The 12,161-nt window shown below is 39.1% G+C and overlaps 1 protein-coding gene across 3 annotated transcripts; it reads left to right on the top strand.

The window, feature by feature from the left end:
• Positions 1–82: 82 nt before the first annotated feature.
• Positions 83–11,838, top strand: LOC124530286 (calcium uptake protein 1 homolog, mitochondrial-like). Of its 3 annotated transcripts, XM_047104373.1 has the most exons (11): positions 88–555; positions 739–865; positions 1,016–1,175; positions 2,134–2,171; positions 2,595–2,606; positions 3,220–3,334; positions 7,809–7,969; positions 8,650–8,785; positions 9,548–9,653; positions 9,732–9,949; positions 10,255–11,838. In XM_047104373.1, exons 1-11 carry the CDS (start codon positions 332–334, stop codon positions 10,407–10,409), a joined length of 1,452 nt encoding a protein of 483 aa, XP_046960329.1. In that variant the 5' UTR covers positions 88–331; the 3' UTR covers positions 10,410–11,838. The 3 variants fall into 3 exon arrangements, with proteins under 3 accessions (XP_046960331.1, XP_046960329.1, XP_046960330.1); XM_047104374.1 differs by lacking the exon at positions 2,595–2,606 and having other exon boundaries at positions 89–555; XM_047104375.1 differs by lacking the exons at positions 7,809–7,969; positions 8,650–8,785; positions 9,548–9,653; positions 9,732–9,949; positions 10,255–11,838 and adding an exon at positions 3,596–4,242 and having other exon boundaries at positions 83–555.
• Positions 11,839–12,161: the final 323 nt, after the last annotated feature.

The raw sequence follows: 12,161 nt of genomic DNA on the forward strand, positions 1-12,161 counted from the left end.
AATTACTAATTTAAAATATATACTCGTTGTCGAAAAAAAAATTGACTATCTATACTCTGAATGATGGACTTTTGTTGTCAGATGTCAACTGTCAATTGTCATTTGTCAGTTGTCAAGAATATCTCCAAAAACTGAACGAAACCTGTTTTTAAAAGAAAGTTATCCCTGTTTTTAAATTTAATTCACATAGTGCTTCTATAAGTGTATCCTGAATATAAAATTAATAGTGCTTTAAAAGACTTAATATTAATCGTGACAATCCATCGATAAATAGACGTTTATTTTTGACTATGTATTTCGACTTTTAACAGTTCTAGCTACACTTACAAAAATGTATTCTCGACTTCTTAAAATACCAAAAGATATATCAGCCGTGCGTAACGTTCAACACATTCGCGAAGTTGCTAAGTCTATTACGCCAGCGACCATTCATTTACAAAAATATCATAGCGATTCAAAAAACAATAACTATGACCGTTTTCAAAAATATTCTTATAAATACATTTTATACTCATTAGCTGCAGGCGTTGTGGGGTATACGTCTTATAAAATATGGTAAGTTAAGGATGATTTATTATCTAACTGTGGTCTTAGATACATTTTGTTTTCATAAGATTTCTATATTAAGAAATATTTGATTTTCTATATGTATTTATATAAAGTCGAGGTATTTAGAATATAATCAGCCTAATTGCAGCAGTAAAAATCAATCAAGTTCAATATAATGATTTTGTGTAGGTTGCAATACCAAGTATTTCCAGCTATAACTGCAGCTGAAGACGTTGCTAAAACGGACTCAGAGAATGAAACTGAAACAAGAAAAAAAAGATACAGAAAAGAAAAAATTGGATTCAGGGACAGAAAGGTGAATAAAATGTTCATTATGTTTAAAATAGTTTAATTTACCTTTGATTTAAATACTTTTAGTTTCTCTGTAAATAGAGATTGTAATTTTTCTTTGTGTTCTATTTTATTTTTTTATTATTAAGTTGTTTTCTTTATTTTGTTATGACAGATAATTGAATATGAAAATCGTATGAGAGCTTATTCGACTCCTGACAAAATATTCAGATATTTTGCGACAGTTAAGTTAACATATGGAGAAAATACTGAAGTGTTTATGACACCTGATGACTTTTTGAGAGCTATAACGCCGGGCATGAAGCAGCCTGATGGTATTTTAATGGATTTTGCTATTCTATTTATACTGGTTTTAATTAAGCAATTTATCAATAAGACAAATGGATATATCCATTTTTAAATATAAGACCTAATGTTAAGTGATCAATTCCACCCATAGTCACTGGCAGTCTAAGAAATCTGACCCACTTTATGATACAAAATATGAAATGTTATGTCCCTTGTGTTTGTGGTTACACTGGCTCACTGATCATTTAATCAAGAATAGAGCTAGTGTCACTGATGTAGAATAACTTGTAAGTCACTCATACCCTTTGAGCCCAGGTAACAGATATTGTGTACAGGAAACATTTTGTCATAATTATGTTTTTATTTGGGACGCTGCTGGATAGATAATTGAATATGAAAACCGAATGCGTCAATACTCGACGCCCGATAAGGTATTTCGTTACTTTGCAACTCTACAAGCTCAACATCACGATCAGCACGAGGTATTCATGACTCCGGATGATTTTCTCCGTTCCATGACACCTGGAGTCAAACAACCAGATGGTAGTATTATTTATGGGTCCTGCTGGTGTATCCTTTGATTTAATTTATTAATGTGTCTTTGAAATAACAATAATTAAGTACAGAAGTGCTTCAATTCTCGTTTGAGTAGCAATGATCTCCTTTTAGTTATTAGAAGATCGATCGGGTTTTAAACCTTTTAGGATTTAAAACCCGAGTCAGGATGTAAAAAGTTATTTGTGATAAAATTCTAGTAGTAAGTTAATAGTGCTACAATCACATGCAGTAAAATGTGTGCAAATTTGTTAATCCTTTCACTCTGTTAAATCATGTTGGATTATAATAAGGCAACAGAAGCAGCCTCTACTACTCAAACATTCAATAATAATTAAATAAGACATGTACACTAAGTCTGTTGAGAATATAGTTCAAGAAGACATCAGTTGCTTAAAGCCTTTATTAATATAATGATTGTATTCACAGGTTTAGGACTAGATCAGTACAGAAGATATGATCCAAAAGTAAGTGACTAATTCATTTTATTATTCTGCAGTATTTAGGCCAATGGCAAGTAACTTTATCACAAGATACTTGCTCGGTCCTTGATGTGTGTACATATATTAACGCCAGTTGTTACTACTTCACTTTATAATGCAATTAATCAATATATAATATATGCTCTATCTAATAATGCTCATTTCAATAATAATAATAATATAATAGTAATTATTATTATATCTATAATAAAACATGTAACTTATTGAATTTTTAATAATGGATTTTTTTTATAAAAACATTAAACTCTCATTAATGGTGATAACTAATTATTATACTGATATCTGAAAAGTGTTTAAATATAGAGGTTAAACGATTCTAACAACATAGTATCTTTTCTCTCTTTCTCTGGCACGGGCACTATCTTTACACCAGTTTCTTCTTTTCAGAACATGGATGAGGTACTGACTATTCGCCTCTTCTTCACAAATACCTAGCGCTCACTCCTTTGTAATATTATTTTATTAATAATACGCACAGATTTTGATCTCTCGTCCCCACTATGCTGATACAATACTAGCGGCCTGTTTCCGTACCCATCCACAAACTAGACTACACCCCTTTTATTTCAGTTTTTATAGCATTTTTAATTTGTAGATTTTTTCCAGCTTTCTTTACTATTTCTTGAACTCAAAACTTTCGATTATTTAAAATTAGGAGCTTCAAAACTTTAATACTAAGTAGTCTTACGATGTAGCGCGCTTTCTATCTGCCGGTATATGTAATAATAGCGGCGCCTCCGTAGCAGCCTCCGTCAACAGGAACTTATATAGATGTAGTATTTATTTTAGTAGAGCATCGGTACTGATCTTTGACCTTTACCAATATTCGTTAGAACATTTATGACCCTCTGGAATGGGAATTAGATGAATAGTATTAGAAAATTTTTCGTATTTATTTTAGAAACTATTTAGGACATAGTTTAATGCGCCTTGCAAGTGAATAACATATAGGTGCTTAGAGTTACTGCACTCGAGAAAAAACATAAGTGAAAAGATTGAATCGCCCCAACAGACCATCAGTCACCGACTCAACCTGGACCTAGACGAGGACTCGATATTCTACAAGCTGGGATCCTCCGGCCTCATCACCTTCAGCGACTACATCTTCCTGCTGACGGTGCTGTCGAGTGAGTGTTTCGACCCACGTATTCTAGCCGTAGTCAAATAAAAACGACCGGTACGTGCGCAAGCAGTTTAGACACCCTCAGGACGAACTTTAGTTTTAATTTAGTTTTAATTTAGAGCCCCGCGCTCAACCTCAGGGCAGGGGACATTAGTTCTCGCCCGAAAGTCAGGTGACGCTGTGAAGGCCAGTAGGGCCAACAGTAATACACAACACACAAAAAAAAAAAGCGCAAGCAGTTTAGTCCCTGACGTAAGTGCGATAGACGGCGGCGTCGTAGCCGAACATGTCGAAGTCGACGGCGTATATGTCGAGGAGGCGCTCGAGCATGGGGCGGCGCAGCTGGCCGAAGTAGTGGCGCCGCAGCGCGGCCGTGCGGCGGCCGTCGCGCGAGCGGTTGGCGGCGCGGCGGCGCGCCAGCGCGGGCCCCAGCCCCAGCCGCCGCACCACCGCGGCCGAGTCGCGCGCCAGCGTCTCCACCTTCGCCACCACCGAGAAGTTGACGGCGCACGGCGTGCAGAACCGGTAGTACGGCGCCCAGTGCTCGTCGAACGCGTCCGCGCCCGCCGGGGCGCTCGCTATCAGGTACGCGACGAACTCGTAGAACGTCGGCCCGAACGACTTGATCGGCCCCAGCTCCTTCGTTGCCGCCTGCCGGTGCTCGGCCACGATCTTCCGCGCGAGCTTCCTGTAGTAGGGCGGCGTGATGTTCTCCAGCTTGTCCCGGTACGCCGACAGCAGCCGGACGAAGGGCTCCCGCACGACCAGCAGCGAGACGACCCCGGGCGTCGCTATCGTGTCTCGGAGTTCCTCCTCGCTCGGCCTCGGGAACTTCTTTCGAGCTAGTGTTAAAGGCGTTTGCCTCGTTCGGGCGAGAAATTTCTTGTCGTAGCCGGCTGTAAAATAATAAAAAAAAATTCATCAATTGAGAACCTCCTTTATCGAAGTCGGTTAAAGATAATTAGTTATAGATAATATCTGTACCTAAAATATTGAAATTGTACAACCACGACGAGCTGGCCGCCTTGAATATGTTGCACCAAACGAGATTGTGGGCGTGATCCACGAAGAACTCCTTGCTGTTTATATTTTGCGTCTGAAGGGATCGCTGTCGGCAGACGTCTTGCACCCGGACGACCCGCTTCTCCAATTCGGTGACAGTCGCGTTGTCGGGCTCGAGCCAGTCGTTGTCGGTCATCTCATCCGATTCGTTATCGTCGCCCAGCGCCGGGCCCTGCAACTGTCAACCCACTAGGTTTGAATATCAAAACGTCAACTGAAAGACAACACGCGAGTACACGGCCCGTTTACCAGCCACTTGGTGTAGTTGTCAGGTATCGACCAGTCCCTCGGCGCCTGGTTGCCGCTGCTCTTTAAGATGGTCATTTTCATGACGACGATGTAGAGCGTCGCCCAAAACAGAAACGTCAATGTTTTCGCGCCGCACCGCAGGCACGGGAAGGCCTTTGTTTTTATCCGCGAACGGAGCCGTTTCGAAGGGAATATCATGTCGCCGCGTCATGTGGTATACGAATTGTTTTTAAATGTTTGAAATTAGTTTAAGTAATACGTAAAATGAAATCAGGCGTTGCTCTTTACTAGAACATGTTCCGCGCCACTGTTTACGCGTTTCGTGTTTCGTTGACCGCGCGACTCGAGGGCCGGGAGAGCGAGTGACGCAGCCTCCGCGCACGGAGCATGAGCGGACTTAATGATTTTGTGATCTCGCCGCCGAGCTTCATTTTTATCTAGAAGCCGATAAATCACTTGGCTGTATTGTGTTTTTATTTCAGTACTTGTCATAATGAGTTATGAATTTAAATTCTGAAGCTTAGTATTTTAAGAAAATGAAACACAATAATTACAATACTAACATTAAAAATATGTATATGGCGTACATTTGCGTAAATGTTAGAAATAATTAGTAGTAATGGGGATACTAATTACGTTCATTCATTAGAATTTGATATTTTAAATGATGACGTAGGTACACGTTTTATTGAGCAGTACCTTAAAACGTTGCTTAGATTAACTTAGATTTTTCTTTTTGACTCTTGAAAAAAGACGAGTCATTGTTTAACTTTTACAAACGTTTTAAACGTAATCCCTTTGAAAGCAGTTTTAAGTAAAATAACATCAACATTGTGAATATTTGCTCAAAGATCTCATCTTATTTAACAGCTCCCGAATCTGTTGTTATAAACACGAAATAAATGATGCTTGTTCATTTCTTGTCGTGCCTTTGAATCATCAGTAACAATGGACTAGCTCTTGGTATCGGGTCACGTTCGACCATAAATGTCATTATGCCTATAAATGTGGTGTACTACAAAACCAATCTAATAAAATCTGAACAGTTCCACAAGTAAATATTAGACTAGACACGGCCGTAAGTTACTAATTATATCACGCCGTTTTCTAAAAAGTATAAAACATATCCCCCGCAAATATTTGCACTAGGTCACTTCAAAGAGCCGCACTGTTCAATCCCCCTTTGACTAATATTTGTATATAAATACGGCTCATTTGCCGTGCCGTATGCGTTCTTGTTGTTCCTATTTTACCCTCGACAATGGTGTGCTAATGGCAGCCGCTAATTTTGAAGAGCTTATTTATTTTCATTCACATAGCGTGCCGCTGATAGCGTGCGAATCAATATAGTCTAACTGAGATATTAACATTACCGAACCGCACGCCAACAACACGCCACTTAGTAACATAATGGGTCAGTATGCCAGTTTTTACGAATTAACTAAAAAAATCACATTGCATCAGAAAATACGAAATAATTAGCTTTTAAAATAAATTGTTATACAAATAATGTGAAATATGATCAACTCCAATAACAATTATTTATCAACCAACTTTGGGTCTTGTTTGAACGTATAGTATTTACGGTTACGTTGTATCTTCTCTCGCGTACGTAGAACAAACGATTGATTGTGTAGGGCATAGAATTTATTATACTTATCGAATGCATGTTTTAATATACATACAAATGTATATATAATTCGAGGTGGTCCGTTGGTCAAAACGCATGAACCTTCGATAAAAATCGGTTATAACCTCTCAGTTTTAATTTGATTGAGAGTTTATAATTTATCGCGTGGATGTCACATCTAGACACTTTGTTAAAGCTTCCTGACTGACACCGGCCAATATATCTAACATTCATAGAAATGTAACTTTCGTGTAAATAAAAATATTTATATTGATAGTTTAATTTCGAAAATAATAATTAGATTCAATGCTAAGTGTTTATAATATTGCGTCTATTAATATTAAGGCAGATTTTTATAAAAGGTTTTGATATTATCACTACTCTTGGTTCTACGTATTGATGCCACCGAAGCGTTGTTTATAATGGGAGTTGACGGTTTTTGAATTATAGCTAGTTTTATAAATTTTGCGCGGGTAAAGCCGCATTAAAATATAGATTAATGCTCATACATCTTTCTATTATATTTACATATATATTCACGTCATAGTTTGTTAATTTGTTTCTTGTCTTACGTTTTTATTAAGTTTAAGTGACAATTGTTGATACACGTTCCGTTACTTATATGCTTTTAGTGATAGTGTGTAACTGAAGTAGCACTTGCATAAGTCACGAACCAACAATGTATACTCTTGGTATACTCTATTCTGAGCATTCCAGGTAATATATCAATGTTATTATCCATAGCTAGCGATCCGCCCCGATTTCGCACCGGTACAATACTCACACTAAATTTACTACAGAATCTGTTCATTTACGATATCACAAACAGCTACCTATGACCTGTGTTTCTTTACTATATCTTCCATGTATTATATACATAAATAAATGTTTTAACAAAAAGCAAAACTGACTTCAAACAAAACACTATTTTAAAACAAATTATAATATAATTATAAAATATGCATTAAAAAAGGGGTAACAATAATTGCGTATTCAAATTATTTTTTAGAGTTCTATGTTAATTTAAATGAAAAATATTAGACTACTTCAAAATCGATATAATGTAGTTACAATTATTGTTATATTTGGAGCCGTAAATAGACCTAAATTATAGCACGTAAATTTTGTTTTTATTTTTTATTTTTGTTGTATTTCTTTTTAATTCTTTTTATCGTGTTTCGTGACCTATTAAACAGCTCTTTCTTTTTTTTTTCTTTCTAAATAAGATAAATACGCGAATGACAATTTTGACGACCTCCATGGTCGAGTGGTGTGTACACTGGTTTTCATAGGTACGCCACTCTGAGGTCCCGGGTTCGATTCCCGGCCGAATCGATGTAGATTACCATAAGTTTTCTATATTGTCTTGGGTTTGGGTGTTAGTGGTACCGTCGTTACTTCTGATTTCCATAACACAAGTGCTTCAGCTACTTACATTGGGATCAGAGTAATGTATGTGATGTTGTCTCATATATTTATTTACAATGTATATTGAAGTCGCAATAAAAGCGTTTAACACGCGAACCGGTGTCTGCAGCGTCGCGGCGGCACTTCGAAATCGCGTTCCGCATGTTCGACTTGAACGGCGACGGCGACGTGGACTGCGAGGAGTTCGAGAAGGTGGCCGCGCTCATCCGCCAGCAGAGCAGCATCGGCTCGCGCCACCGCGACCACGCCAACACCGGGAACACCTTCAAGGCAACCCACGCTACTTAAGCACACATCATTTCATCATTCTTCTTCTAGTCTCCTGGGGATTCCTGCCAGTGGAATCTCCCGGCTCGATGCTGGAAGTACAACAACAACAACAGCCTGTAAATTCCCACTGCTGGGCTAAAGGCCTCCTCTCCCTTTGAGTAGAAGGTTTGGAACATATTCCACCACGCTGTTCCAATGCGGGTTGCTGGAATACACATGTGGCAGAATTTCTACGAAATTTGTCACATGCAGGTTTCCTCACGATGTTTTCCTTCACCGCTGAGCACGAGATGAATTATAGAGATAAATTAAGCACTTGAAACAGCGGTGCTTGCCTGGGTTTGAACCCGCAATCATCGGTTAAGATGCACGATTTCTAACCACTGGGCCATCTCGACTCCAGCCACTAGGCCATCTCGACTCCTGTGATTATTGTGACCGTCGCGTTATTTGAAATGAATGAAGTCTCATTTGTATTTGTCAATTGTTAATATACTATATTGTTCACCACAAAAATAATATACATATAATTCAATTCATAGGATTAAACACAAAAAAAATATGAAAATGATACTAAAAATAAAAACAATTTGATGGGTTGTACAATGGGCGGATTTATGGCTAATTAGCCATCTTTTCCGAAGAATTCAAGTATTAATCATAGAATTTTCCTTTTGCAGGGCATAAACTCGGCGCTGACTACATACTTCTTCGGTCCCAAGCTCAACGAGAAGTTGACGATTGAAAAGTTTCTAGACTTCCAGCAACAGCTGCAGAGGGAGATTCTGTCGCTCGAATTTCAAAGAAAACAGCCGGGTGGGTTTCGTGAGCTCGAAATGTTTTCTTATGAAACTTGGATTAAATTACAAATGAATTAGGACTAACTTAAATTTATTTGAATATGGGCATTAAAGTGTGAAAATAAATAGAGTGTCAGTAGCGAGTAGGAGGGGTTTCACCCTCAGACATTCCTATTAGTGTATAAAGCTCCATATCCCTTATTTGGAGCGCATGATACTAAATGTACACATTTGTTCATTTCAATTCCACTGTCAGTCCAGAAACAATATGTAAGGTGCATTCCGACAGATTGTATGCGGTTAATAGGCTATTTGACTGGTTTTTAAAATTCATTTTATATTATTTAGCAGAAGTTGAGGAACCCAGTAAAGTTGTGTTTTTTATTTCTAGCATATATTTGCCGAATAATATCATACTAAAAATTCCATATTTAAACAGCGCGCAAAAACGCTACTTGGACAATATGGCGCTGCAATGGGGTCGGTGACGTCACTTTGTTGTATTTTAATCTGTGGTACATATAGTAGAAAAGCAAAGTTTACAAGAAAGTGACTTCATCATAAGCCCGGCCAATCAGGAGCGTTTTGTGTCACGTGACAAACGTTTGAAAAAATGCATTTTTATTTATGGATTTTTGAATACATCAAGTATTATTTTCAACTTTCGTTAGTAAATAACCATATTTAAACTCATAATTTACACTGATTACAATAATTCACAATTTATTTTTCGCATTGTCAAATAGCCTATTTCAAGTTGTTTCGTTTAATATTTCAGATGAAAACGGGCGGATCACCGAAGCGGATTTCGCGGAGCTCCTCCTGGCGTACGCCGGCTACCCCGCCAAGAAGAAGGCCAGGATGCTCAAGCGCGTCAAGAAGATGTAAGTCGGCGCCGGGGCCGGTGCCGGGGCCGGGGCCGGTGACGGTGACGGTGACGGAGCGTGCGCGTGTCGTTGCAGGTTCCGCGACCACGGCGTGGGCGTGACGCGCGAGGACTACCTGCAGTTCTTCCACCTGCTCAACAACATCAACGACGTGGACACGGCGCTGACGTTCTACCACATCGCGGGCGCGTCCATCGACCCGCCCACGCTGCGCCACGTGGCGCGCACCGTGGCGCGCGTCGCGCTGCAGCCGCACCTCGTGCGCGTCGTCTTCACCATCTTCGACGAGAACCGTGCGTGACGCCCCCCCCCCCCTCCCCCACACACACACACACCGCCCCGCTCGCCGCCCCGCTAACGTGCGCGTCGTCTTCACCATCTTCGACGAGAACCGTGCGTGACGCCCCCCCCCCCCCCCCCCACACACACACACACCGCCCCGCTCGCCGCCCCGCTAACGTGCGCGTCGTCTTCACCATCTTCGACGAGAACCGTGCGTAACACCCCCCCCCCCCCCCACACACACACACACACACACACACACACACACACCCACACACCCACTCGCCGCCCCGCTAACGTGTGCTCGTGTCCGCAGTGGACGGCCAGCTGAGCAACCGCGAGTTCGTCGCCGTGATGAAGAACCGCCTGCTCCGCGGCCTGGAGAAGCCCAAGGACACGGGCTTCGTGAAGCTCATGCACTCGCTCCTCAAGTGCGCGCGCGACACCAAGCCGGCCCTGCTCGACTTCTAACCCCTCCGAGGCGATGTGAGTCATGGCTCTGGTACGTTTCTCTCTCTGCGACTTGAGTAGTCATAATATTCTTTACCCAGATTGTATTTACAATATTATATTAAATGTAATTCAACCTACAGATCAGAAACTAGATTATCGACTTGAGCAGTAGTATTCTAAAAAGAATTTAAGCTTAATAACCCAATACGACTAATAATGGGGTTTATATACTCGTATAATAATTACGTATACTACATAATTAACTTAATACATTTCAACTTTACCAAATGAAGACTATACTCAAAGGTAACTCAACAATACCACATAATAATTATAATAATGTGAATTGAAGCTGTATATTACAAACCAAGGATTCATATTCAACGGTTGCCTTCTTAAAGTCTTCTAATAGTAGTATAATTGTCACTCAATTAAATTTAATATATTACGGGTTAAACGTTTTCCTACATATATATTTTAAATATGCATCACAGTATTTTCAGCGCCAAATATTTGTGGAATCCCTAATACGTGTATACAAGCTGTATTCATTTGTCCCGAAGTGGACAAAATAGACTATACAGGGAGATCACCGACGCCATCAAGTGTTACCACTACATAAAACAAAGATTTCCTAAGAATGTTAAGTAATTATATCTTATAATTTAAAGCTATGCGCTGATAGTCAGTCAGGGCGTTGGTTTTCATATTTATATAGTTAAATATAATGTCTATGAATTAAACAGTAAAACAACTTGCTATCTCTGTCTAATGTTTAGAATTTAAAAAGGATAGCTTCACGTATAGTTAGGTGTGAAACGCACAACACAATGTTTTGTTAATTTAATGTTGTTTAAGTATTTATACATGTTATTTAAATGTTATATTAGTTATATAAAACGTCTAGTCGAAATAAAGAATAATGCCCTTATAACATATTTTATAGCTAGAAACACCATGTAACTGCTTAGTTTTATCTCTTTCCCTCATCAGTAATAGGATATTTGAAAGAAGACGACAAAACATTGTGTAACCATACGACCGCTATGCAAAGTATATTTATTTTGTAAAAGGTATTAGTAATTATAAGTTTTATTTTTGGATACAATTATTATATAACACAAATTATTGTCATATTGAATTTTTTTAGTGTTTAATTATTATTAATATTATATAAATTTATTTGCCTATTTCATTTTATTAAAATCTACATTATTTTTACATGCATATATTGGTATTATATCATAACAAATAGATCTGGTTTGTGTTCATAGTTTTAAGGTTTTTATGTTTTTTTTGAACAAATTATTTGCATATAGTAAATATTGGTATACTTTTGTGTATTTCAAGTATGACAACATTTTAAATTAACTCGCTCTGTCATCGTTTCGAACTTTTGTTGTAAAATAATCTGTCCTGTAATTATGTGAAATAAATTTATTGAAAAGTAATCGTAGTGTTTTAATTTACGTCTTGTGGACGTGATTCAACTCCCTGAATCAATACCAGTAAAAGCGTCGCGAGACAGCCGCGACGCCCGAGATAACAAATAGGCAAGTCTGAACAACGGTAACCCATTAAGTCTGGTTTAACGGACCCATTAGTCAGTTTAAACGTTAAGACGAGACTGTCAACCCAGAAACGTCGCTCGGGAGCGATCGGGAGCAACGAACTGGAAATGAAATTTTTTGCGAATCGGCCCAGAAACAGCGCCCTGCGCAATAAATAGACGCCGCGCCGCCCGCGCCGACGGCCTCCGACGCCGCCCGA

Source organism: Vanessa cardui, chromosome 6 (genome assembly GCF_905220365.1).
Source record: "Vanessa cardui chromosome 6, ilVanCard2.1, whole genome shotgun sequence".
Lineage (NCBI taxonomy): Eukaryota > Metazoa > Arthropoda > Insecta > Lepidoptera > Nymphalidae > Vanessa > Vanessa cardui.

Coding starts and splice junctions, on each gene's coding strand:
- LOC124530286 (XM_047104373.1), top strand. CDS start 332: ATGTATTCTCGACTTCTTAAAATACCAAAAGATATATCAGCCGTGCGT. Junction 1,176..2,133: donor GGGCATGAAGCAGCCTGATG/GTATTTTAATGG, acceptor TTGTATTCACAG/GTTTAGGACTAGATCAGTAC. Junction 3,335..7,808: donor CCTGCTGACGGTGCTGTCGA/GTGAGTGTTTCG, acceptor CGGTGTCTGCAG/CGTCGCGGCGGCACTTCGAA.